Here is a 25,105-nt window from a genome sequence, read left to right as displayed (position 1 = left end):
GTCACACCAGTTTTATTTGGAAAGTTGCGCATGCAGAAAACAGTTATGTCTGAGGGAGTAAAGCAAAGAACTGCTCCATCTGAAGTAACATCTGTTGGTCACACTTATAAGCAAAAAGCACCTAGGAATGGCGTTAAAGAGACGCAACAACAAAGGTAACGTTGTTAGAGCAGTTGGCCAAAGTCCGTCTTTCTTGATCGATCAGGTGGAACAGGTTGGAGCCTTTCAGGTCCGTTCACAAACATTGAACTTATGAGATTTGCCTTGTTTGGATTCGCAGGAGTTTCGTATTATCCGTTCTGTTAGCGATCGCTTCACTTATCTGGTAAGTAAAAATAGTTTTTATTTAATCGGAAAGATTTGTTCCAAAGATTTCCGCACAGTGGGGTGGGGGGAGGGGGGGGGGGGGGTCAGGTGGAGGCATCGGGTATCGTGTAATCACAAACGACACTGGTCATGTATTATATAACTTGCTCCCTCCCAAATGCACTAGGGTCTTAGAGAAAGGGGACATGACTTTATACTTCCCAAAGTAAAAACCGAACGATTTAAACGGGCCTTTGTATTAATAGATGTCTTTTTAAATTTATTTCTTAATATCTTTTAGCTTAATCTTTTTCAATTTTGAAATGCATATGATTGATTATTGATTGTAAAGACACACATATGTTGTGACTGATTTCTTAATAAAGACCAATATGCCACCAGTAGTTGACAGATAAGCTACAGACGATATCACAGTCCATACATCGGCCGACATCGGCTGACGCTCGACCTATACATTGGTGGGCTAGCGGTTCACTCTTGGTCGATAGCTGAGCAGCATATCGATCCTGTGTCAGTCAAGTGTCAATCGAGTAAGGATCAACATCTCAACTGATGTATCGATCGATATGTCGGTCAAGGCACCCTATAAGATACATATTGCCCCCGGGCCTCGATACCCTATGGCCCCAATTTTCTCTTTAAGATGAACTCTTCATAGAAATGAACAGTCTTCTCATTGGATCACCCTCTGATGATGGACGCCTCTCTAGTATACAAATCTCTCTAGGATGGACATCTTTCCTTTGCACTCAGCTCTGTGATGCAGACAGCTTAGTAAAACAGACAGCTCTGTTAGACTCTCTAATATCTTTCTAACATGGACACCTTTAGAGCTAAGATGGACACATTTCTGAGATGTGCGCCTTTGAGATGGACATCTGTTTGGATATGAAACAGAGACCTTGTCAAGTAGGACACCTCTTAGACACCTATGTTAGCTCTACAGACAACTATAGCTCAGACACCTCTCTCAGGTTAGGGACAAGTCTTTCCAAGATACACTTCACTAAGTTTAGACACCTCTCCACCAACAACAATTTCTTTGTTTGTTGCCTGCAAGACAACAACTCTCTAACCCGGGGTGACGTGGGTGATCATCGTACCTTTTAGGGGTTAATATTTGTGGTGTGGTACCTTTTAAGGTATTGACCCAAGAAATATGAGAGGAAGTAAAATTAATGTCAGTCAACTGATTTGGTTCCTCTTAGGGGTAAAACGTTTTTCAGACCACACCCACAAAAACCCATCACCCCTGTCACTTTTAAATGGGAATTCCCCCTCCCCCCTCCCCCTGGGGCTCTCTAAATCGTACACTTCTGAGCTATAACTGAACAGACAGCTCTCATAGTGGATATCTCTCTAAAGGTATTACAAGTAGACACGTCTCTGAGGCAGAAACCTTTGTACGTGAAAGTCAGACACTTCACGGACCTCTATAAGGTGGTCGTGAACACCCCTTCAAATCTTCTCCAAAATGCTCAGGCTCAGTCTCTACAATGGAGAGTTTTCTGTTCACCCTAGACCACCACTTCATTGCTGTCTTGTTGTTTCATTGTATCACCCAACAGCCTGATAAAAAAAATTAAACAAATTACACCATATGCATACCGATAATAAACTGTTGACATACTCATTACTCTGGGCTTCTTGAAAAATATTCAAAACAATAATTGCTTTTATTTTCTTGTTGTTGTTTTCATTTTTACAGGTCATTGGTCAAGATTGTGTTGCGCACAGTTGCGCTGCTCTATGTCTTGTGTGTGATAATAATGTATACCTCACCAGCGGCAATAAAGTTCATGATCTATATGCATCCACGTAAGTTGGGAAATTGAAGGGCAGAGGACATTAGTGTCTTATGTTGAATTTTAGGTGGATTTTTCATTTTGCTCAAAAATGCCTTCAGGAATTTCTCATGTGGCCATTCAATTTAATCAAAGAACATCAGGCCTGCTTATTTTCTTTTTTGCTTCAAAGCAAAGTGGCGATCTGGACAAGGCTGGTCAGGTCACATGTCACTTGACCTGACCAAATTACTGTGAAGAAGACTCTAGCAGAGTCAAAAGCTTAGAATTTTACTTTCATACAGTGTACAGTCAAAAACTTATAAATTCAACCGAAATCTGTTTTTGCACTATTTTCTTTGCTTTTCTTTCAATGACTTGACAGTACATGAAAGTAACAGTTTAAGAAAATGCAGTTTTTAAAATTTAAGTGACTTGCATCATCATACATGTGCATTTATGCATTTTATGCGCCTTTGATCATATTTACCTTTTAATTTGTGCAGTAGGAAAATATTAAATATTATTATTATTATTATTATTATTATTACATCATGCTGTAAAAATAATAATATTATTGATGTAGTTTTATTGCTTTTGTTTGAATGTGATTACCCACTTACAGAAACATCCTACAGGAACCACCTTGTCCAACTGCTAAGAACTGAATAAATTAACAACATTTTTTCCTTGCTAAGGGACCGGTCATTATTTATGTAGAGGCAGGAGGAGGGAAAAATATTTTGATAGATGAAAATTTTTGCCATGGCTCCCCCCCTCCTCAGGTCTAAAAATGGCAAGTAGCTCCCCTCTTAATTCAATATTTCATTGATGACCCCTCCCCCCCAGAGTCAGGAAAGGTTTTATTAAGGGTGAGGCCCTTTGACTTTTAACAACCAATTCTTCAAAAACTCTTTTTGAAGAAAATATAATTCATTTTAAATCATGTTTGCGTGTACGAGGCTACCCAGATCTTCTGGTCAATAAAGTCCTCGCAGGAGTTCAATTTACAGACAGGAAGTCGGCACTTCGTCAGAAACAAAAAATGCGCACGAAAATATTTCCCTTTGTCACACAATACAATCCATCCGTGCCAAACCTAAAGAACATCTTAATTTTGCTGAAAGAAATAAATCAGGATCCACCAATTATATCCTACAAGAGAGGAAATCTTTAAAAGACATATTTGTAAGAGCCAAACCCTAAAGGTCGAGTATACAGCATGGGTGACAGCAGCAGGAGTCATGTTAAGCCTGCCAACACTTCAAAACATCTTTAGCTAGGCTGATCTGGATTTGTCTTTTATAATAAAGTGTGAAATATTAAAGCAATGAAGTTTGTGACAATATTCTTCTAACTGGGTTGTCCATCTTCACCACCTGGATCTTTGAATTTAATTTATTTCGTAAAGTAATCCCATTTGCAAAAGCACAGACAAAACCCCTTGCAAAACCTTAAGAAATGATGACCCCCCTATTAACTGTTTAAAAAATTACCCCCCCCCCCTCTTGCCAATCTTAAACAGCTTTGACCCCCCCTTCTTTTTTTCCCTCCCCCCCCCCCCTCTACATAAATAATGACCAGTCCCTAATTATTCCCTCTTTCTTCTTTTATCCCATCAAGTGAAGAATCCATTTGAAAATTTGTCGGATCCTGTTTCACATGGTTTGCCTGCAAATACTGTTAATTTCTATATTTCCGGTTCAGCTGGCCAACTGGGAGCATGGTAAGTTTCATTGAAAACAATTTTATTATTAGTTAGTGCATTGGATTTGTGTGTGTGTGTGTGTGGGGGGGGGGGGGGGGAATTGGGAAGGAGTGGGGGCTGAAATCTTTTGTCGGCAGTGATATATATTTTTCTTGTTGTTCTTGTTCTTTCAGCCCTGTGAAAATATCTGGGTTTCAAGTACCTAAGTCCTTATGCTTTGCTAAAAACAGCGTAACAACTGCTAAACCCCATTTCCATGGCAACCAGTGGATAATACATCTGTTGATTCCATCACTCACAGCTAGTTTCAAAACGGGTTTGTCTGAATTATGTGCGCGGTAAAATTTTGCTATTTCTTGTGTAAAGAAGAGAGAAACTCGAAAGTATCTCCTTGTATAGTCAAAACAAATTCTGTACATACGTTTGGCCAATTTCTGCAATTTTCGTTTTTGCCATTTATTGCAGTTGTCATATATAATTCTCCCTCAGATTTTTTGCAGAACATTGAGCTAATTTTCAGAAAAATTCACAATGGAAAACTTGTTAAAATAGCCTTATTTTTCAGCCTAAAAACTGGCCTTGTTTTGCGTGCCAGTATAATGAAAATTCCTATATCAGTCAGAAAACTGCGTGCACTTGCGCCATTTTAGTACCCAGATGCCGCGCACCAAATAACTGTATGGAGTCACCTAAAGTAGTCCATGGATATATGTCATTTGTTATTTTAGATGTGGTGAGGGAGGGCCATGAATTATTGGCTTCATTTGTACTTCTATATTACTTTTGAATGTGCATTCTACCCTTCCCCCCCTCCCCCCTTTCCAACCCTGGGGGTAAATGTGACCTATCATGCGAAAACCATACTAACGGATATCTGTTCGAACGGCAAAACGCACAGCTACTGAACGGATGACAAACGGGTGGCTGAGCCATTTGAAAAGGCTACCACAGGCGGCTGAACAGCTGAGGAAAAAATTTGAACGGATGAAGTTGAAGGGCTGAAAAGCAGAAAAAAATTTTCAAATGGCTTGCGGTGAACAGCTGAACGGCAGAAAAAAACTTTGAACGGCTTGCGGTGAACCGCTGAACAGCAGAAGAAAAAATTTCGAACGGCTCATGGTAAACGGCTGAACGGCAGAAGAAAAATTTTGAATGGCTCGCACTGAATGGCAGAAGAAAAAATTAACCTTGATAGGCTGGTGGTAAGCCGCCAAAATGGCTTAGTATTTAACACTAAATTCTAATTTCTCCACAATAATTGTTGTTGTGGTTTTTTAGGGATATTCCTGGTAAACATGTTCCTGAGATGCAAGACTCCAAATCTGAAAAACATTCCCATCTCAAGGATGGAAATCCAATATTTCTGTACTTCCATGGCAATGCTTACACAAGGTACATGTTACTGATTCTCTCTACCTGCAGTTAGTTTTAAACAACCTTGGTTGGATGATCATTGTCATTGAAGGCACTACTGGATTGATAATTCAATTGAAAGTGCTGCTTGATTTGCTTATTCAAAACATCAAGATACAAGTAAACACCCACATTTAAGAACCTACTTTTTTCAAGTCAGCCTGAATAAGTCTTCATATGTTTATTGTAAGGTTCATCATCATCTTGTTAACATTGAGGAGAGCTAGTATATATTGAGAATTCCATCAAGAAATGGCTTACTGTGCATGTATCTGTCCTTATGCTTAATGTAGCTAGTGTTTTCACTTTCTTATTTTTATGCTTATGCTTATGCTTAAATGCTTATGTCCTAGTCAAAACCAACCTTAAGTAGAAGTTAGATGCTTCTCACTATTGTTAGATTCAAATGGGTAAGGGGGAAAAATTAATGTGAGTTGCTAAATGTGATTTAGGCAAAGTTAGGCTCAAGTCAATGTGGTAAGTGGTCTTGTTTGTGGCAGTAGGTGACCTACAGTGTATGGGGTGGTCCAATAGGTCTTTCAGGGGCAGTTCCTTTCATTTGGCTTGCAATTTAGTTGATCTTGACAAATCATTTGCTCTGCAGCCAATCATTGTGAATTGTTTTCCGTCTTTTATGTCAGTTACTATTGGTACTACAAGTGTTAAAAAGCAAGGGGTAATTATGAGACAAGGCAAGAGCTGAGGATGGGACATGCAAAGAAGGGACTTAACTATGCTGGCCAGCTAGATCCTTTTGTTAAAAAAAAAAAAAGAGAAACTACATTATGAGATTTAATTAATGTTACTATCCCTTTTAGTACTCCTCTTTTGGGTAAATCCAAGGGTTCTTTGTTTTCTAGAGGGAATCCAGACACCAGATTAGGAATCTACAAGGTTTGTCTTGATCATCATTATAACGTCTAAGTTCACCCAACTCTGTAGAATTACAGAGGATGATTCAATAGCAGTACTTAGCAAAATGGAAAATTGCTCTTTTTTCTTGGATTAAGCTACACTCTTCATCTTAATTATTGCTATCCTTTGTTTTGTTGGTAGTTTGTGTTCCTTCTTCAGTCTGAATTTTTGTTATTAGTTTACTTTGTTCATTTTGTATAATTGTTATTGTGTTAGTAATAAAAATCATGTAAATAAAAAAAAAATGCATCTTAAAGGTAAAAACATATAATTTGCCATCATATCAAACAACATTATTACTCAGTGTACAATATGACCGAGCTCCCAGTTGGTTGATAGCTCAGCTGGTAGAGCACTGCACCAGCATCACAGAGGTGACGGGTTCGAATCCCCTTCAAATTTCAGGCTTTCTTTTCGCAACTGCTTAAATTGCATACTAACTGCGAGGATCTTTCTTGTATCTAATCTTTCATCCCCAGTTTAATATATGATGTTTCTCATATACTCATGTTCATTTATTCATCCTTCACGGGTATATTACGAACTCACAATATGACCAGCTCCCAGTTGGCTTGATAACTCAGTTGGTAGAGCACTGCACTGGTATCGCAGAGGTCATGCGTTCGATACCCGTTCAAGCCTGAATTTTTTTCTCACAATAAGAATTTTTTGTTTAATTTTTTACATAATAACATGAAGTGTTCTGTTTTTCAGGTTTTGACTTCCTTAGGTTATCATGTGATCACAATTGATTATCGAGGTACATGTTCAAGTTTTCTACAGACAGTAACCATTTTTTTTTGTCGCTCCTCTGTGTCATATTGTTTGGTTCAGGACTGTTATTGTGCCACATGTTTGTTCCTCTTTACAAAATTGTTTTCCCATGTAATCAGAAATATCATGATGGTCATTTGCATGTGAATTTGTCAGTTTAATGTAATGCCATCAAAAACTAACTGTAAAGGGTTGGAACCCAGGAGTCATGGCATAAGTACGTAAATTATGTTTGACTGTTTGAGGTGACATTGACTGATGTTTCGACAACCTGAGCGGAAGACTCATCTTCAAAGTCAAGTGAAATATGGAACATCAGTAGGTGGTATATATGTCTCTGGCTGTTAACCTGATTGGTCAACGAAGTCGAGATGTTATTGGTTGTTTGTCAGTAAGCCGTGATTTTATTGGCTGTGAAGACTTTCAAAGTCTTCACAGAAGTGAAGTGTGGTTTCTTTAATATAATCAAATGAATGTTGTTTTTCATTAGGATTTGGTGACTCTGAAGGAACACCCTCTGAAAATGGTAAAATAATGTAAATTAATTATGTGACTGATTGTTAATGTGTTAGAAAACTATCAAATTTAGTTATTGTCAACTTGAGATCTCACAGGTTGAAAACGTAAATGTCTGATTTATCTAGTCACTAGACAGTGCAAATCCTTATTAAAAAACCATGCATTAAAGTGAAGGGTTTTTTTATGTTTTCACTTAGAATGCTCCAGACTTTCCTCGTCAGGAGCATTCTAAGCATTCGAAACCATGCACATTTTCTCAATGACCTTCTCTTTATAGGCCTGCAGCAACCTGATCTCTTTGCAGCTCACTTTCCACTCTTCCAGTTATTGCTTGCTTTTCCTATTTGTCTAACGTCGCTTAATTGCCTGGTGCAAACTTTCCCATTTCATTTCTGGACTGTAGGCTGGAGACTATCAATAAAGCCCAGTTCAAACATCAAAACTTTATGTGCCAAACCTAAAGTGTAATGCAAATGGGCAAAAACAATATTTGTTCGTTAATTTACATTTAGTTTTGGCAAATGAAAAGTTCAGCCTTTGCACCTGCAGGCCTTGATGAAGGCTGGGGAAATGCTGCTTGTTGCATTACTCCTTCAGCCCTGTGTTGAAACCCCATTGGGGAGGGGGCATATTGTTATCTCCCTGGACTGAGTTAACTTGGCCTCAGGTTATTATACCAGCCTTACGCATGCCTTGCAGTATAGGCATGAAGAACCCCCTCAGAACGATGCCATTTTTAAGGCCAGACTTCATCCAGTGAGTTTAGCTGGTTGGGGGGTTTTTTCTGGGGGCAACTTACATCATTTGCAACCGACATCCTACACGGTTGGGCAAGAGGACAAATGAACGAACAACAGAACATTGCCCTCAACCCTAAAAAACAATGCAGCTGCAGGTTATCAGGGTCCAGTGAAAATAGAGTTTTTAAAAAGTGCAGGTCTACTATTTGTCTTTGTCAGTAGGCGTGCCTTAACATTAACTACTTCAATCTCTGAAGTTACTTTTAATTACTCTCTGCACAGGACTCATACAGGATGGTGTTGCTACTATGCAATGGATTAGATCGCAAAGTCCTAAAGTACCACTGTATATCTGGGGTCACTCTTTAGGATCAGGGTAAGAGCCATTAGCTTTAAATAAATCTGGTAAAAAATGATATTCTTGATAAAAACTGAATTGAACTGAATTTTGTTTCTTTCCTTTAATATTTAATTAAATAGAATCACACTATTGATTGAATGAATGAATTTAAATGAACTTTGAACTGGTCTCATTAGGCTGCAAAACGGTCTGTATTTTTGTGCTGATCCACCTGACAAATGTACACATTCTTTAGCAAATGAAATGGAAGTTATGACTGGAGAGTCGAGACACATGCTTTTGGCATTTTGCCCCTCTTGATTTCATTCCTTTAGCGATTCACGCCTCTCTCCAAGAGTTTTAAGAGTCTAAAGGCGTAACTGTTGAATGTTTGCAGCCTGCAGTATCATGCGTGCAAATTGCAAATAAAAAAAATCATGCATGCGAATAAATACATACAGAGTCAAGAGGGCATTTAGGATGCCAGACGAGTAAGTAATGTCCAACTAATTGAACACCCCGGCCCTTAATATTTTGTTGTGAGAGAATTCTTTACTTTTTATTTACATTTAATTTGATATTTCACAAAACAGGGTAGCTGGTGGAGTTGCAAAGACATTATGTGATGAAGGTTAGTTCTATATGATCCTGTAAAATCGTACAGGATTCTGTATGATTCTTCCCAGGATCCTTTATCTTTATCTTTATCTTTATCTTTATCTAATGCACAAGTATTTTTGCGCGGTTTATGACTATGTGGGAATAGCACATCGTAGCAAGGGCTATTGAAATCCAAAAAGAAAATTGGGGGTTAAACCACGCATTTTTCAGAGATAATTAAGCAACAATAATTCAAAAAAGTAAAATACGTAGCTATGTGTGACATTTTTTTTTCCGTATTGCCATATTGAAGCTTTGTTATCTCTGAAAAATGTATGGTTACCCCCAATTTTCTTTTTGGATACCAACAGCACTTGCTAAGTTCTGCTACCTCTGCATAATTTTAAACAGCACAAAAATATCCCTGTATTAGTAGGCACCACCCATAGGAAACCCAAGTATCTCGATATGCACAGAACATATGCGCAGCAACAAAAGTAGGCACCGTCCTTAATTTGCCATAAAAATGCATCAACCTCAGACAAAAGTAGCAGTTAAGATATGGTGAGGAGACCTCAAGAAACGATTGGGCTTATATAAAGAGGTCACCATGAAAACACAATTGACTAAAAAATAGTAGTAGAAAATAGTATTGAGTCCTAAAGTGATGACATCACAAAAACTGAATTTCCGAAATTATGTGATTTGTTGAGATATTTCAAAAGAGCTTGACTTGCCAAAAATCAGCATCTTGTTACAATTTGGGGTGAGATATCAGTATTGTTATGCTCCAACGACCCCATACACATCTTTGCAATTTTGTCTCTGTTCTAAACGTTTAGAACAGAGACAAAATTAGAAGGATTTGTATGGAGTCATTGAAGCAAAAAAGCCCCAATATCGCACTCCCAAATTACAATAAGAGGCTGATTTTTGGCAAGCAGGCAATTTTGATCATGCTCTTTGCGAACATCGTAATAAATCCCATAATTTCAAAAATTCAAATATTTGTGACATCACACTTTAGTATTCTATGAGGGCATGAACAAATCAGAATCAGAATCCTTAGTGGCAGTAGTCCTGTAGGACCCTGATGATCGTAGTGAGATTGAAATCCTTGCAGATCTTGCACAGAAGATAGTGGAGTATTTTTGCACCGTGTTAAAGGGTCTTCGCATGGAACACGACTTTTTATATGATCAAATATGGCTGTTTCCATATTTTTTCCACAGAAAAAGTGTAGCAATTTCAACGGTGTGTCATGTGGCAAAATACTCCAAGATTCATGGAGTATTTTTGTCACATGAAACACTTGATTTCTGCCTTCGCTGCACTTTTTCCATGCAGTATTTTTGGACGGTGTTCCAAGGTCTTCCCCGTACTGCCATTTGGAACATACGAAGATCCTGAGGATGAGAGTGATTATATCCATTGTTTAGCAGACACTGAGTTAAGTGTTTGTTGTTAGGATCTCCCCCATCTGGGATCATCCTTGAAGCACCTTTCAATAATGTTTGGGAAGGAGCCATCAGATCCCCCATGACAGTGGTGAGTATAATAGCGGAGCCCCATTGATAAGAGATTTTGGTAAACCAATGCGTTTGGTTTTGGTTATAACGTCACTGTCCGACCGTCCGTACGTACACGTCCGCCCATCTATGTAAGCCATTGTGAAATGTCACACTCAACCTGTGAGACAACCCGCGTTTTTTTCTCGGCGGGAAGTTGCATCGCCAACTACGTTTTAGAAAAAAAAATCATTTTGAAGACGACGGAATACAAAGTCAATTTATACTTTCACATGGTTTTAATGCAAAACTGCTTGTATCATGTAATACGTCCAACATCCTCATCCCCTCAGCCCAAGCCAACTTTAGCCTTGTTCGTGTTCTCAAAAGATAGTGGTCACTGTATACGTCTGCTCCTCTCATCACTCTAGTATCCAGTATCGATGTTCTCATGCGCCCATTCACCGTAACATGATCGATCTGATTTACTGTCTTCCCATCTGGTGACCTCCAGGTCAGCTTATGGATCTTTTTGTGTGGGAATATTGTTCCAGTTATGACTAATCCGTTCGCACTACAAAAGTCACATAGCCTTTCCCCGTTGTCGTTCATGGCTCCAACAGCAAACTTCCCCATTACCTCCTCCCTGTTAGTGTTGTTGTTCCCTAACTTAGCGTTCGGATCTCCCATCACCACTATCATGTCGTGTCTATTGCGGCTTGAAATAGTGTCCCGCAACTGGTTGTAAAATTCATCTTTTTCCTCGTCCATCGCATCATTCGTTGGTGCATACGTTTGTATCACTGTCAGCTTTTTGAATTTGGAGTAAAATCGTGCCTTAATGGTCCTTTTGTAATTGCTAATCGGCGTCCATTCCATCAAGGCTCTCTTTGCCCTCGCACTTATCATGATGGCTACTCTTCCGTGTCGCACCTCTTCATCTCCTACGTACACCACCTTCACGTCACTCTCTGTGTTGTTGATCCCATCCCTTTCGATCTGGTTTCACTTATCCCTAGCACTTCAATTCCATATTCCGCCATCTCCTTGGTCACTTGCGCTGTCCGTGTTGCCTTCGCCATAGTCCTCACGTTCCAGCAACCGATGGTCGTTTGCTGCTGGGGGGCTACTATGGGGCCCATCGGCCTTTGGGCTTCCCGCTGGCTTTGGCCCAAGAGCGTCATTGCAGCCCCAGCCGCAACACCCCCAGATTGTATTGCATCATTGTCAATGCCTCCGGTTTCTGTAACATAGCTTCTTATGGAGCAGGGTTGTTAGCCCTGCGTCCAACCCCCAACCTGGAGGACCAGCGGGTCACTTTCTGTCAGGTCTCTACCCTTTGACCTGTTCGGCATGGGTGACCCTACCAGGAGTGCAAGACTCCCGCCAACATAGCTCTAGGGGTCACTGAGACACGCAAACTGCCCCACCACGATAAGGTGGTGACCCCAGTCGGAGCTTCTTTTCCCTGTAGTTTATTTATCATTTATTATTTATTTATAATATCATAATCTTTGACTGGCCTGCCTAGATTAGCTTGGCTATTCGCGAGCCATGGCCAGTCCAATGTATCAATGTACCATGTATAAATCAAAGAATAAAGGAAAGTTGAATGTTTGATATAGCTTCTCAAACCATTAAAGATAATTCTTAGTTTCTAGGCTTCAGTGATGAAGAACTTTCTCATTAACACGGTTTCTGGATCTTTAGCCCTTTAGGTTTCTCCCATATTTCAATGAGACAGTTCTGGATGTAGTAAAGGAAGTATTTCGTACTGACAAAAGGTACAGAATAAATTGTTTATATAAAATTATTAGTTTTGCTCTGAAAATTCTTTGATCTGGTTTAGGGTAAGGGTTTCAGAGTCCCAGCGGCACACCGCACCCAAAACGTTTTAGAGTAACCCCCCCCCCCCCCCCCCCCAGGTGTTAACCACGCTCAGGGATGAAACAGACCTTTCACCTTTCACTATGTTTATGCGTTTATACACCCACTGCTTGTATGTAAATGTAACGACCCCTTAATACTGGATGCGTGTAAACACCATCTTAGAAGATTGATGTGGGTTATCTTGTCATCCTTGTTTTGATATTCTTCACTGGTTACCGATTAGATACAGAATCGAGTTTAAAATATTAAGATTCTTAATTTTTTGGCGCCTACTTATTTATCGTCTCTTATTTCCCTAAGGCTCCCATCCATATATAATCTAAGGAATTCTAGCGATAAACTTTTACTTAATTATCCGCGTTTTAAATCAAAAGCTACACTTGGTGACCGTTCTTTTACCTGTGATGCGCTACCAATTGGAAGGTCTGAGGGCATAACCGACTTATGTCGAATTTTAGCGCGGCTTTCGATTTCGCACGGATTTGTCCGAATTTTGGCTCTCCCTGGTTTGGAAAACATTTCGCGGTTTTACAATCGTGGACAAAACTCCTTGACAAAACCAAACACGAACAGAACAAAAACCACTTGCTTACTAATCTCCCTCACACCCCCTCCCCCTATGCAACGAGAACCGAACACAGACAGCCAAAAAACCACTCACTTACTGTTTCTCCCTTCATAATTCTACAACAGTTACTTCTCCCTTCCCCCCTCCCCCTTATGCAATGTTGATGTGGGAAGTGATGCTTGCCAGGAAACTGTTCGTTACCCAAAAGACAACATTGAGTCAGGGGGAGGGGTATTTGGTAGTTTGCTTGTCTACAAGTGAACGCGCTTGGAAGGCAAATTTTTGATAGGTTTTGTCCACGTCAGACTCGTTTTCCAAATTATCGGTAGGCTAAAAGTTTCCACTGTCCACGACTCGTGTTTAGTCGCACCAGTTGTTGTTTCTATAAGTAACGTTTGAGATGATATCATGGTTTGCTTTTGCGGGTTGTAACAAGCCCAAAATAGATCAAGGCAGTCGGGATAAACAACTTGCGTATCGTACTGGCTAGTTGGTTTCGCTTTTGTTTGGTGAAGTTTGTAAATGCACCGACATCTATGGATCTTTTGAAAAGTTATGAAATTGAGGAATGCAGTTCACAGGAACTGGTGGAAATGTTGTCCAAAGAATCCCTCCTTGGTAGTGATGACTGTGCCGTGATGAATTTTTCAATTCGATTATCAAATCCCGCGGGAGCATCAGAGACAAATCCCGCCATGTGCAAGGTGTTTTGCAAGCCTTAGTTGTGGTTTGCCAGGCTTGAAATTCGGTATGTAACGATTAACTTGACAATTTCAAGGCAATGATTCAATAAAAGTACGATTAACATAGATTTTCAACGGTTAACACCGACTGCTGGTTAAAAAAGAATAGATAGTCTACCTTTTAATAGAACTGCTGTTAATCGTTGTTAATCGTTGTTAATCGTTGAAATGGCTACATGTCTTCCTGTTAATCGTGTAGAATGCTAGTATTTTGCGTTATGAAGAGTGATATGTCGACAAATGGGACAAAGCTGGATTTTACGCCAGGAAATGGACACATTTTCTCTTGGAGGATGTAACTGTTTACATTTCGGACATTCCTGTCACGTACGTAGTAGTTTGTACCAGAATCAAATAAAAGCGTGACAGCATTTTTTTCGTTGCTCCCGCGAAAAACACCGCTTTCGTGTGCCGTGTTTCAAAGACAACGAGTGTATATTGAATACAAGTATTTAATCCTCAGTGCATTGTCCTTTTGGTCATCCAGTGTCTATAATGTTACCGATATATCTTTACAAGATGGTAAAATTTCTCAATGGCATTAATACGAAACACAAAGCGGCGTGAAAAAATACTGGACAATGGTTTTCAATCGAATTGCGGTTCACATGCAAAAGTTTGGACAAATCCGAGCTACATCGAAAAACGGGCTGAAATTCGACATAAGTCGGTTATGCCCCCAGCCCTTCAATTGACATAAGAAGCGCCACTACAGTTAGTATTTTTAAAGCCAAGCTAAAAACTCACCTTTTCCGTCATGCATTTTTATCATAGTTGATTTTATTACTGTGAGTTTACTTTTAATTGTAATTTTAGCTTTTTAAAATCATTGTAAGTTTACTGTTAATTGTAATTGTAGCTTTTTAGCCTTTTTATTCCGTTTTTAATCTTGTCATGCGCATTTGAACATTTCATGAAATTTGCGCATTAGAAATATTATTATTATTATTATTATTATTATTATTATTATTGTTATTATTATTACTATTATTATTATTATTATTATTATTATTATTATTATTATTATTATTATTATTATTTACCTTAGTGTTGATTTATTGTCTTCGTTAGGTTAGCGGATGTGTATTGTCCAATACTAATCCTTCATGATAGGGATGATGAAACTATATCATTTGAACTTGGCAAAAAGGTAAGTGTTAAAATTGTGTTTCATCCGATTTCCAAACACCAAGAAGTGGCTTGGAAAAACGAGGTGCAGCTGATTTTTTTATTGCACTTTTTTTTGGGTTAACCAAGTTCGACGTGTTTGGAAATGGGATGAAACTCTCTTTCGAGTGTTTGATATAGCCTCTCAAACCATTTGATTAACAATTCTTGGAGAAATTTAAAGGAAAAGTTCACCAAATTTTATGATAATTTTAATTATCATAAAATTTGATCTTAAGATCATAAAATGTGATCTTAAAAGATCACATTTCAAAACCTCCCTCACGGTAGTGATTTGCTTTGTTGTCTCTTCGTGAATTATTTTGAGGAGCAAACTTCATTAATGAAGGTTGATCACAAAATTTCTTAATGATGAAAAAAATCCATTGAAATGTGGGTTTGATTGATTGATTGATTGATTTTGTTTTTTTTTTGTTTTGGTTTTTTTTGCAAAAAGGGTTACTGTGTTTCATTTTACAGTATTTACCTTCTCACCTCCCCTGAAAATCCGGCACTTCTCTTTTTGTAAGTTTTCTTTGTCCAACTTTGTCTTCTCTCATGCATTTTTATGACAGAAAAATGAGTGAATAAATTGAAGACAGGAATATGATAGAAACGTATTTCATATTGAAACGAGTCCCTGTTCAAGACCTAAGACGTTGGCGAAACGACCGCGATTTTGTTTTCTGATTCTTATATTTCAGTTGTACGAAGGTGCCAAGAACTCAAGGCCATCTGATGCAGGCCCTATTGAATTTGTTGAATTCAATGGAAATCACGGGCACGAAGAGATTTACAAATCAGACAGGCTTCCAGGAATTTTGAGGTATTGTGCTTGCGTTTTAAACTCAATCTTGACAGATTTTTGCGATTTTGCCGCTCGATCTACATCGAACCAATTAAGAACCTAAATTTTTCCAGGTTAGCCTGAAAAGGGCCTTATATTTGTGATGTTTTCTGAAAACTGAGGCCATTTAGGGTCTTAAAGAGGGTCTTGTTTTCTTATGTGGAAAGGGTGCTTGCTGCTGGTCCAAATGGGTGCGGTCCCTTCCTTATGTACGAGAAACATATCATTATTTCAAAATGCATTTATTACGTAGTGAGTCTACTACAGTACTCGCTGAAACTATACAAACCTTTAGTAAGTAGAGGCAATTATTTGGTACGAGTAGAGACCGCGTAAGCGGTGGGGCTGTGACTGATACTCCGAATAAAGTATCGACATCGCATAGATTTTGTACCTTGCAACAGTGTGGGAAATACACTCCTCTTCTTGTTCCAAAGAGTCACGTGAGAGTTATCGAAAGATGTCTTGTGTTTCTCGCAAGAGTCGATATTTTCGGGGAATGCCAAGTATCGATTATGTCGATTGTTTGGTATCGGCCTTCTTTGAAAGGAAACTGTATTCAATTCGCGGGCCCGGGATCGAACCCCTGACGTTCCGATTACACTAGTTCGGATGCTCTACCACTGGGTTACAGGAGACTCGTGGGAGCTAAGGCCATTAAACTAGGTTCATGGGACAAACATCCTGCATACTGCTAGGATTGGAATGTCAATGTGTGGCATAAGTGCAATGGAAATAATAATAATAATAATAATAATAATAATAATAATAATAATAATAATAATAATAATAATAATAATGTGATGGAATATGTTAAGCCTGGTGAATAAATGAGAAAGATGTATTACCTTATTATAGGAAATTAACAATGCACGTTGACAACGCGAAGAAAATTTACGTTACACTAAATAAACGCGACTTTTTCAAAAGTTAGTTTTACATGCAATAAATTAACGCGAATTTTTCGATAAGCATCTTGCTTTATTTACTGCGATTTTCATGATTCTGCAAACTCGCACTTTACATTTCTGAATGCCAAAACTGCGTTTTGGCGTCCGTCAAAAAAACCTTCCAAGACAAGTGCACGGATGTTTCTAAGTTTTTTTGAAAGCCGAAAATGTGGTTTTGAAGCCTAACTAGACCCTATCAATTGAAAAGATAGTGACTCTGAAGAGCTAATAGAGGAGTCATGAACCAATAAGGTTTTGTAATGAAATAGAGGTGCTCTAAAATAACAATGTTGTAAAATGGCGTGAATTAAATTTACATCGACATTAATTAAGATACATTAAATTAACGCGAATTTTGTAAAATCGCGTTAATAAAGTGCATTGTTAATTTCCTTTAATAAGGTAATCAGTAAACGACGCAGGCATACTCGGAAAAAAGAAGTCCGAGTGTTCCTATCAGGAGTCGAACCTAAGACCTTTCAATTACTAGTTCGGATGCTCTACCACTGAGCTACAGCAGACTCATGAGAGCTAAGGCCATTAAACTAGGTTCATGGGACAAACATTTTCAAAAATTCTTTATACAGGGAATCATGTCTTCTTATGTTGACTATGTTACTTCTGACAATTTTGCTCTATGCTCCTCAACGAGTCTCAAACGTTCTCTATTTATTCCTATGCAGGGATTTTATCAAGACCAAGTGACACCAAATGTAGAAAGTCATACCTTCACAACTGGAAGTTCTCCACAAATGTGACAGGACTGTTTTTTTAATTCTTCCAACATAGTGCAAGACTTAGAGTGCATTCAATTAACCGTATTCTGGAACGAAAACAAACGGAATAGTTTTACAGTCAGTCTACGTCACGATTTCCGAGATTGAAATGAACATTCGAATTCCTTTTTTGGGTATCCCTTGGGAACTGGGATTGGCCTGTTTTTCCCCTGGAAAAATGACATTTAGGTCACTGGGACTGGAATTTGGTCACTGGGAATGGGGAAAAAATGTCAAAAATGGGAATGGGATAAATATTTTGTAACCATGACCAGTCGAGACATCACCTATTTCCTGGGATTGAGAAAAGTCAAAAAAGTGTTCAAATACCTTGTTCCTGTCAATTTTTTGGCATTTTTAGCCAGCGTCCGCACGTTTCCTTTTCCCCTGAAGGATTTACGGTCAACGCTATTTGTGTACAGCGGTGTGTGCAATACCAAAGATCTACAGAGCATGCGTATTTCTATAATACAAACACGAGCGAGCGACGGCGGGAGCAGAGGTGTAGTGCAAGACTCGCACTGTTGTCGTGGAAGTTAAGTACCTTTCTACTCAAAATGATGTTATACGCACCGAGAACTGAAAAACTGGAATTACCATTGGATTGTTCAACAACCCAGTTGGAGAAGAATATTCGTAGAAATTGTGGCATTGAGGAATCGAGTAGACTTAGAGAGTTTGCAGATTTTGAAGTGTTTTACATCGTACAAGAGTGACAGGCCTGTACGACTCCCCAGCGCATGTTTTAGCCTTTTTAACTCGTGAATGCGCGCATGCGCAATGGACGAGTTATAGCGATGGCTGACTGTTGACTTGGTTGGTTGGTTCTGTCGTTAACTTTCGGGCGTGCGCGGTGCCCACGGCGCATCAGGATATTCTTATTCTATATGTAGAGAATAATTTGACGATCATTTAGTGCAAGAATGGAGATTTTTCGTTAAATCTGAGCAAAGTTACAAGTTTTTTCAGTTTTTCAGAAAGTCCGGGGTCGTAAACTCAATTAGTGAAAAAAAAGGGGGGAAATTTTTTTCACGACGCATCAGAATTCTGTTATTCATTCTTTCGAGAATAATTTGACAATCATTTTAGTGTAAGAATGGAGACTTTTCGTTGAATCTGAGCAAAGTTATAGGTTTTTTCGTTTTTTCCACAAAGTGTAGCAACTGCTGATGTTATTGTTTGGGTTGAATAAGAACGATATGGTATGTGTCGTTAAAAGAGTACGTTTATAAGTACGTAAATTATGATCATCCAGATGAGTGTAGTCCTGAGAAGGACTGTTTGTGGTGACTTTGACTGACGTTTCGACAACCTGAGCGGAACTGAGTCATCTTCAGAGTCAAGTGGATTGTGGAACGTCAGTAGGTGGTATATACGTCTCTGGTTGTTAACCTGATTGGTCAACGAAGTCCAGATGTTATTGGTCGTTTGACAATAGGTCGTTTGATAATAGGAACAGTCATGATAGCCGGAACCAAAACAAATCTTTGAAAACTTCAGATATACTGACTGTTACCTGTTCCTTTTCATTTTAAGGTTTTTTAAATCTGTTATGTTCATTTAATTGTGGGAACTGGACAACTTCCGATTGAGAATTGTTTGGATGAAAGTAAGCTTATTTTTTACAGGAGGTTACAAACCCTTCTTAAGAGGAAAATGTTACAAAATTTTTCATTCACGAAATCAGTGCTACGCTGGCAAGAAAATTATGATCATTAAAGGTCGTAAGAGAGAATACTTACTTCTTTTGTATTTTTCGGTAGTAAAGTCCAGTCTAGATCGTGTTTTATGCAGCCCTTCAAGTTCTTGTCTAATTGTGTGAGTTGATTTATAGGCATGGCTGGTGCGTGTTCCGTGAACTTCAGAAAGGAATGAATTGAAAAGCAACTAACTGCTAGATTTACTGGCGGGTATAAACAATGGCACTAGTAGTCTAATGTGCGTTTTGGGCATTTATGTAACAATGCGATATAATAAAGGGTTATTGATAATAAAGACATAATATTCTTTTGTTTTCATTTTCTCTTGGGCATAGTTATATTCTGATAGAAGTGTCGTCTGTTCTTAAAACCGATAAAGATGTGACGCTAATCTAGTGTGATAATTGATGATATTACAACTGATCAAACGAGAAGCGACCCATTTGTGAAATTTTTTTTGACAACTAGATTTGAATTTGTCAAGCGATAAAGCGAAGGAAGATTGGCCGCACTCGGCATGAGTGAAATGCGTGGTGTTTCGCCTCTTAAAGAACGACTGATGTTACATGTGTAGCGCGCTTGTTTCGCCTCATGGCTTAAAGAACGACTAATGTTTCACATGTAGCGCGCTTGTTTCGCACCTCGTGGCTTAAAGAACGACTAATGTTATATGTGTAGCGCGCTTGTTTCGCCTCATGGCTTTAAGAACGACGTATATTTCATGTGTAGCGTGCTTGTTTCGCCTCATGGCTTAAAGAAAGACGTATATTTCATGAGTAGCTTGTTTCGCCTCATGGCTTTAAGAACGACGTATATTTCATGTGTAGCGTGCTTGTTTCGCCTCATGGCTTAAAGAACGACTAATGTTACATGTCAGTGTAGCGCCCTTGTTTCGCCTCACCGGCTTCAAGAAAGACGCATATTTCATGAGTAGCTTGTTTCGCCTCATGACAAAGAGATATTTTCTAACTGGCTTCCGGGGAGTCCGATTGACTCTTGCCAGGACGAACTGTCTCCGTCGGATCCGATCGAGTCTGTTTGCCAACTTTTCAACCCCCCTCGCTCCTGTTAACCCCTTACTTCCGGTACCACTGATCAAGCGCCTTGCACCCATTTCCGGTTCCGGTCGCGATCAGACTCAATCCGCCTGGGAATGAAGTCAACCGGACTCAGGTCGAGTGTATTGGACATGTAAGTTTTCACGCGAAAGCGGAACGTGCCATGTCACGCATCAGTGACGTCGTAAACAAAATTATGCAAATGTCTGGTGAAATGAACACTTTAAGATCTTGTCAGCTTTCATAGAGGTTTCAAAGGGAAACAATGTTTCATTTTCGCAATTTACAACTGGTAATTTATGGGAAAGCAAAAGGACGCGGTCGATAAATAATTCTTATTTAGCAAGAGCTTGTCATATTTCATTATTTTTACTTGAGGATTGCGTGGACTGAACTCCAAAGGAAAAATTTCACGCATTTATGTCGGGCATGAAATGAAATGCGATACTTTGTTGAACAGATTTCCCTTTGTGAGATCGGCTTGAAAAACACAAATCTACCTGGAAGTTAAAAAAAGTATGCCCTACAGTAATTTTGTAATTTTAATTCCCCAAAAAACTTCACTTGCCCATCGGGCAAGTGATGGTCAGAATCCACTAGCCCGATCGCAAAATCCAGTAGCCCCGGACGATCGGACACGAATTTGCATGACGTAGCCGCACATGGCGTGCTTCTATGAACTTCGAATAAAAATACACGTGATTGTTTTTTTAATCGGTGCATCAGAATAATTCAATCTGTAGAGAATAATTTGATAATCATTTTTATAGTACAAAAATGGTTATTTTTCGTTACATAATCGGGCAAAGATATAATTTCTTTTAGCTTTCAAGGAAGTTTCCGTAGCCGTCTAAATTTCAATTACTGATGTGTCATCTGCATTCACGAGTTGGCTCACAGGAGCCTTTGATTTTTATAATTTGGCTCTCACGCGTATATCTTTGATTGACCGCCCTCTTTTGCAACATATGAGGGGCAGGAAAGGAGAAGTGCGTATATTGAAATGTTTCAGTAGGTTTGAAGTGCGTACGCACATCAAGAACTGAATTGCTTCTGAATCAGTAGTAGGAAAAGGAGAGTTGAACGCCAGGGTAGAGGTGATGTCACAATACCCTATAGCTTGACATCATCAAAAATAATTAGATCATCATCTAAAAATAGCATAGTGACATCATTGGGGTGGAGGGGTGTTTTGCTGTTATCATAAAACGGTGATGTCATAGTTTAAAAAATATATAAAATGGTGTAATAGAGTTATTTTTAACCATAGCTGTTGATAGATTTTTCATTATAAAAAGAGGAAAACATTTTAGGGATAAAACAGTATCTTGAACAAGTAATAGATGAAACGTTTCCCTGACTTCAGAGTTAAAAATCATGTGTAACTCAAATCAGAGTGGAAATTTGCTGGTGGACGAAATTGATTTACAAGCATAACTACTACAGAACAAAATAGCAGACATTGTACAAGATGAATTTACGAGAGAAATGAATTGCCTAGTCTATGAAGAGGCAAGAAAATCTTGTGAGGGCTGTGAAATGAATGACCTTAGTCAATTACACCATGAATGCTTGATGACGGATGAACAAGAACTGTGGCTTCTACATTATGAAAAGGCTAAGAAGACCACTGATCAATCTGATGAAACTGTGGCTAGTAATTGAAACAGCGGTTATGGAGAAACTGGGAGTTTGAAGTTATTTTTGGATACATGATGTCATAGTGAGTCTATAGTCATTTTCCTTAAGCGTATAAAAGCGCAATAGCGGTCAAGTACGTTATTCACGAATTGTGAGTTTCATTAGTGATCATGGATTTTGATACTATTTTTCATCACTTTTATTGATCTTCCACGTCTCGCAGCCATGCATCAAGACTGGCTTTACCAGTGTCTTATATAGCCTGACTTTGGTTCGTCGGCTGATGCTGTTGGTACTCCAAATCTTTTTCAATCTCAAGACTGACCCCTCTTGCTTTGACTACTCTGTTGTGGATGTCTTCATTGCCTCCGCCCTCTTTGGAAACTGTAGCTCCCAAGTACACAAATCTATCAACATCCTCTATTCGTCGTCCATTTACCTCCACCACATCGTTGTTCCGCGAATTTAATCGTAGCAGTTCACATTTGTCTACACTGACTTGCAGTCCCACTCTTTCTGCTTCATGGGCCAACTTATCGGTCTTAGTCTGAATGTGCTGCCTGGTTGATGACAAAAGGGCTATATCATCCGCAAAGTCGAGGTCCTCGAGCTTTGTGGTGAACTTCGATCTTATACCGGTAAGGTATTTCTCATTACCCAGTCAACGACTAGTAGGAATAGTAAACCTGACATTAAAAAGAAGATGGACAGAAGAGATTGCAGAAGAAGCTGAAAATGCGGCTAAACAACAACACATGAAAACACTGTATACCCTGACAAAAATATTGAGCAACGAAAGGCCAAGACAGAGTGCTAAAGTAATGGACAGAAACGGCAAGATCCTTAATGATAAAGAAAGTAAAACCAACACAATGGCTGGAGCACTTCTCTGAGGTACTAAACAGGGAGAACCCAAGCAATCCAGTAAGCGAATTTGAGACAGAACGTACGGCCGCATAAAATAGAAGAAATTAATACATCTGGACCCAGCAGGACCGAAGTAAGGAAGGCAATAGGGCATTTGAAGAATGGAAAAGCACCGGGAATTGACAACTTACAAGCAGAGCTGCTTAAAGCTGACATTGACTATGCTACCACTAAAGTCAAGGAGATCATACACATAGTGTGGAGAGATGAGAAAAAAGTAAATCTGAAGGAATGTAAGAACTGAGCAGAACTGGCGTGGAATTACGCTGCTGTCAGTTGTCAGTAAGGCCATGGGGAGAATTGTGATCGTCTGGATACGAATCGGAGTAGAGTCGAAACTCAGAAAGGAACAAGCAGGTTTTCGAAATGGTAGAGGAACTACTGAGAAATTTTCATATTGAGAAATATCATCGAACAGTCAATAGAGTCGCAGTCATCATATGTACGTTAACTTCATAGATTTCGAGGAAGCGATCGATTCAGTCCACAGGGATAGCCTATGGTTGATTATGAGAAGCTACGGCATACCATCCAAGATAATCAACATGGTGAAAGCGCTTTATGATGACTTTCAATGCGCAGTAGTGGATGGCCAGGATACAACGGAATGGTTTAAGATCAAAACTGGAGTGAAACAGGGCTGTAACATGTCAGGTTTACTATTCCTACTAGTCGTTGACTGGGTAATGAAATAAATGAAGAATATTCCTATGGAATTCCGGTTGACTGATTTCTGGCTACTTAATTTGCATGTTAACTATAGCGCGCACTGATAAAATAAAACACGCTCAGAATTCAAGTACAAAGCAAAGTTCTTATTACAGCGTTAATCATCTTTATCCTCCTCATCGCTAGGGGGATAGAATGTCATTTTAAATATAGGTTGAATGACTCAAATTTGTGCATTTCTTTTGCACAAGCAAGCCCGAGCTTAATTTTCCCACCAATTTGTCCAGGCGTAGTCAATCGATAGAAATCGATATCGGAAATCAATCGATACCATCGATATCAATCACCGATTGATATCGATTGAAATCGGTAATCGATAACAATCGAACTCACAGAAAAAATTTATTATCGATTGTTATCGATTGATAATGGGTAATCAGTAATCGACAGTAATCGATAACAATCACTAATCCCAAGGAGTCCCTGGAGGAGTATTCGTTTCAATGATGGCGTTACTATTTAGTAAGCAATACGAGACCCGCGTTCAAATGGTAAAACATTTTATTATGTCAGCAGGTAGTTCTCGGTTTGGGGTTTTAAAATATTTTAACTTGGCCATTCATCCCAGCGCTGTCGATTGCATCTTGCATCTCCTTTATGGCGTTCTCGCGTAGATGAAAGTCCAACTCGATCCTATATATCAAGGGCACCCAGTGGGAGTTTTCTCTCAGATCCTTTGATACGCTATTTTAGGCTATCTGGAGTGCCTTTAAAGCTCTGTAGATTCATTTAAAGCTGCGCTGTAATATTTTAATCTGTTCGGTCATTCTAGGAGAACTTGAGTCTTTTCGAAATTACTAGGGCATTTTTGTCCATTTCCCAAAAAACTTAGGTCTTATTTCCTTTCCGAAAATCTTAGCTGACCTTTTTTCGGTACTCGAAACGACATTTTTATCAATCCAAAAACACCAGGCCTTAAATTTCCCATATCAGGAGAGTTCGAGACGAAAATTATTTTTAGAAAATTGAAGGTGAGGGTATTAAAATATCAAGAAAATTCACCCTGGGTGATCATATCCCTTATTCTCATGACCTCAGGGGTTGAATAAGCTTTGATATTACAAGGAGAAATTTGATGCTGATCACTGCTAGGGCTTAAAGGGTTAAGGTGGTCTTCTACTCAAAAAAGTGAAGTTAGGTTGGAAAACTCACTTTTTTAAAAATAGCAAAATTGTAACCTTTAAACACTTGGGAATACTGTCTTGAAATAATCTTACTCGATTTCCAGCATTAGAGCAGCGAGATTTAAGAATTCTAATCAGCAGTATGCAACTTCAGTTTTCCATAAAAGCGGTCCATTAGCTGTACCTCCAAAACTTCGTTATATGAGTTTTGGCACGTACGCATGCGCAAACCTCAAGACGTACCACATGGAAGACACCTGTTCATATTTATATGTGGAAGAATCTTAGTTTAAGTCAGTGGATGTGAGCGCTAGTACGAAAGGGATCTGTGTTTGGCATTTTTGTTTTTTTGGTGGA

At 39.0% G+C, this 25,105-nt stretch overlaps 1 protein-coding gene across 1 annotated transcript; it reads left to right on the top strand.

The window, feature by feature from the left end:
• Positions 1-22: 22 nt before the first annotated feature.
• LOC146487351 (lysophosphatidylserine lipase ABHD12-like) lies at positions 23-19,587 on the top strand. The gene is made up of 15 exons (XM_085087230.1): positions 23-155; positions 281-325; positions 2,036-2,145; positions 3,735-3,837; positions 5,098-5,211; positions 6,093-6,126; positions 6,862-6,907; positions 7,412-7,447; positions 8,463-8,556; positions 9,114-9,151; positions 10,589-10,668; positions 12,339-12,412; positions 14,901-14,979; positions 15,701-15,822; positions 17,477-19,587. The coding sequence occupies exons 1-15, from the start codon at positions 31-33 to the stop codon at positions 17,496-17,498; spliced, it is 1,122 nt and encodes a 373-aa protein (XP_084943356.1). The 5' UTR covers positions 23-30; the 3' UTR covers positions 17,499-19,587.
• Positions 19,588-25,105: the final 5,518 nt, after the last annotated feature.

This window comes from Pavona decussata, unplaced genomic scaffold (genome assembly GCF_977016875.1).
Source record: "Pavona decussata unplaced genomic scaffold, jaPavDecu1.1 SCAFFOLD_16, whole genome shotgun sequence".
Taxonomy (NCBI): Eukaryota; Metazoa; Cnidaria; class Anthozoa; order Scleractinia; family Agariciidae; genus Pavona; species Pavona decussata.
Note: the sequence above shows the minus strand (reverse complement) of the source record. Positions and strands in the feature narration are given on the sequence as shown.

Bases quoted from the DNA above. Each gene is read 5' to 3' on its own strand.
- LOC146487351 (XM_085087230.1), top strand. From the start codon at position 31: ATGCAGAAAACAGTTATGTCTGAGGGAGTAAAGCAAAGAACTGCTCCA. The intron at 6,908-7,411 runs GTACATGTTCAA...GTTTTTCATTAG, and splicing joins GATCACAATTGATTATCGAG to GATTTGGTGACTCTGAAGGA. The intron at 15,823-17,476 runs GTATTGTGCTTG...ATTCCTATGCAG, and splicing joins AGGCTTCCAGGAATTTTGAG to GGATTTTATCAAGACCAAGT.